Raw genomic sequence first — 1,921 nt, forward strand, 5'->3', positions numbered from 1 at the left:
GATTTAGGAAACAAAATGGTAAAATATGAATGCTTAAAAACAGATTATATGCATGGTACTCTGAAATGTTGATTTTTAAATTTTGATTTTGCTTATAGTTCAGCAGCCAGATCCAAATCAGCCAAAGCCTGAAGGAAATCAGATGGTTATGCTGAAAGGGGAACCTCTGGCTGTGGGAACTCCCTGGCCTCCGTCACTGCTGGCTGCCCTGCAGCGGTGGGGCACAACACAACCAAAAGCCCCTTGTCTGACTGCCTTGGATACAACTGGAAAGGCCACCTGCACTCTCACCTATGGCAAGTGTTAGCATGATTGTGCTGCTGGCTTACCTATGACTTATGACACATATTTTACAGTGTATGCAGGTATCTTTTAAAAATACCATAAAACAAATTCCTAAGAAATCAATGCAGCTGGCAAATAAGTAGAATATCACCTCACTCCTGGTGCCTCTCCCCCGTTGGCTGATTGATGGTGACCACCACCACTTTGGTTTTGAGTGCTTTGAACCTTCTGTAAATGTATTCTGAACAATGTAGTTTAGTTTTATCTTATTTTGAACTGGTATAAATGAAATCATGCAGTTATGTATGTTTTTGTATCTGGCATCTTTTGGTTCCATATTATGTTTTTATGTAATACAAATTGTAAGCGTGGGTACAGCTTGATGTGTCTCACAGAGTGACAGGGTCCTATAATAAGCAGCACTCGGAGCACAAGTCTTCCTACATCCCCAGGCCCTTCATCTCATGCTCCTTCCAGCACTGATAGCCTCCCACACCCAAGGATAACTGTTGTCCTAACTACTTCACACCACTGGCTTTATCTATTTTTACATTTTATGCAAACAGGATTATATAAAAATTGATTTTTTTGCACTTCTATTCATTTACTCAGCATGTGGACTCCTCCATTGTTGTATGGAGTTATAGTTAATTTATTCTCATTGATGAATATTATTTTATTAGATGCTAGTTATTTATGCACTCTCTAGTAGATGGACATGTGGATCTTTTCCACTTTGGGGCCATTGTGCATGGTGTGGTTATGAACATTCTGATGTGAGTCTTTGGTGAGCACATTCAGGAATTTGTGCTGGGTATAAACAGAGAAGTGTAATTTTCCAGCTTTGGGATGTGGTGCCAGATGGTTTTCCAATGGGGCTGCAGCAGTTTCCACTCCAACAGCAATGCACAGTTTCAGCTCTGTGTTCTCACTGCTTATTTCATTTTTGTTGAGCTGTCAGGTTTTAGTTCTAATTTTCATAAGATTATTGGCTATTCGAATATCCTCTTTTATAAACTTTTCAAATCTTTGCCTGATTTTTCTATTTGCTTGCTAACACTTTCTTATTTCTTTGTATATTTCAGATACATATCTTTTGTCAGATACATGTTTTGCAAATATCCTCTCACTATTTGGGTTACCTTTTAACAGTTTTCATTGTGGTTTTTGGTGATGGAAAAGTTTTAATTTAGTCTAACTTATCTGTTTTTTTCTCCTTTATTGTGGTTAATTTTGTCCAGTTTAGAAACTCTTTGCCAAACTTAAGGTCAGAAAGAAAGCCTCCGGGCAGGGCACAGTGGCTCATGCCTGTAATCCTAATTACAGGATTTTTGGGAGACCAAGGAGAGTAGATCACTTGAGCTCAGGAGTTCAAGACCAGCCTAGCCAAGAGTGAGATCTCGTCTCTAAAAAATAGCCCGGCGTTGTGGTGGGCACCTGTAGCCCCAGCTACTTGGGAGGCTGAGACAAGAGGATCGCTTGAGCCCCAAGAGTTTTGGGTTGCTGTGAGCTATGACGCCTCAGCTCTCTACCCAGGGTGACAGAGTAAGACTCTGTCTCAAGGCTCGGCGCTTGTGGCTCAAGTGGCTAAGGCACCAGCCACATACACCTTAGGTGGCGGGTTCAAATCCAGCCC

The 1,921-nt window shown here is 41.1% G+C and overlaps 1 protein-coding gene across 1 annotated transcript in view; it reads left to right on the top strand.

Annotated features, from left to right (window-relative positions):
• Window positions 1–1,921, top strand: part of DIP2A (disco interacting protein 2 homolog A) — a 114,901-nt gene that overhangs the window by 66,035 nt on the left and 46,945 nt on the right. Inside the window, exon 8 of the mRNA XM_003798103.3 lies at window positions 99–296. Within this exon, the coding sequence (XP_003798151.1) occupies window positions 99–296 (198 nt within the window). The remainder of the gene's footprint in view (window positions 1–98; window positions 297–1,921) is intronic.

Source organism: Otolemur garnettii, unplaced genomic scaffold (assembly GCF_000181295.1).
Source record: "Otolemur garnettii isolate 467f Iridium unplaced genomic scaffold, OtoGar3 scaffold00128, whole genome shotgun sequence".
In the NCBI taxonomy this organism is placed as follows: domain Eukaryota; kingdom Metazoa; phylum Chordata; class Mammalia; order Primates; family Galagidae; genus Otolemur; species Otolemur garnettii.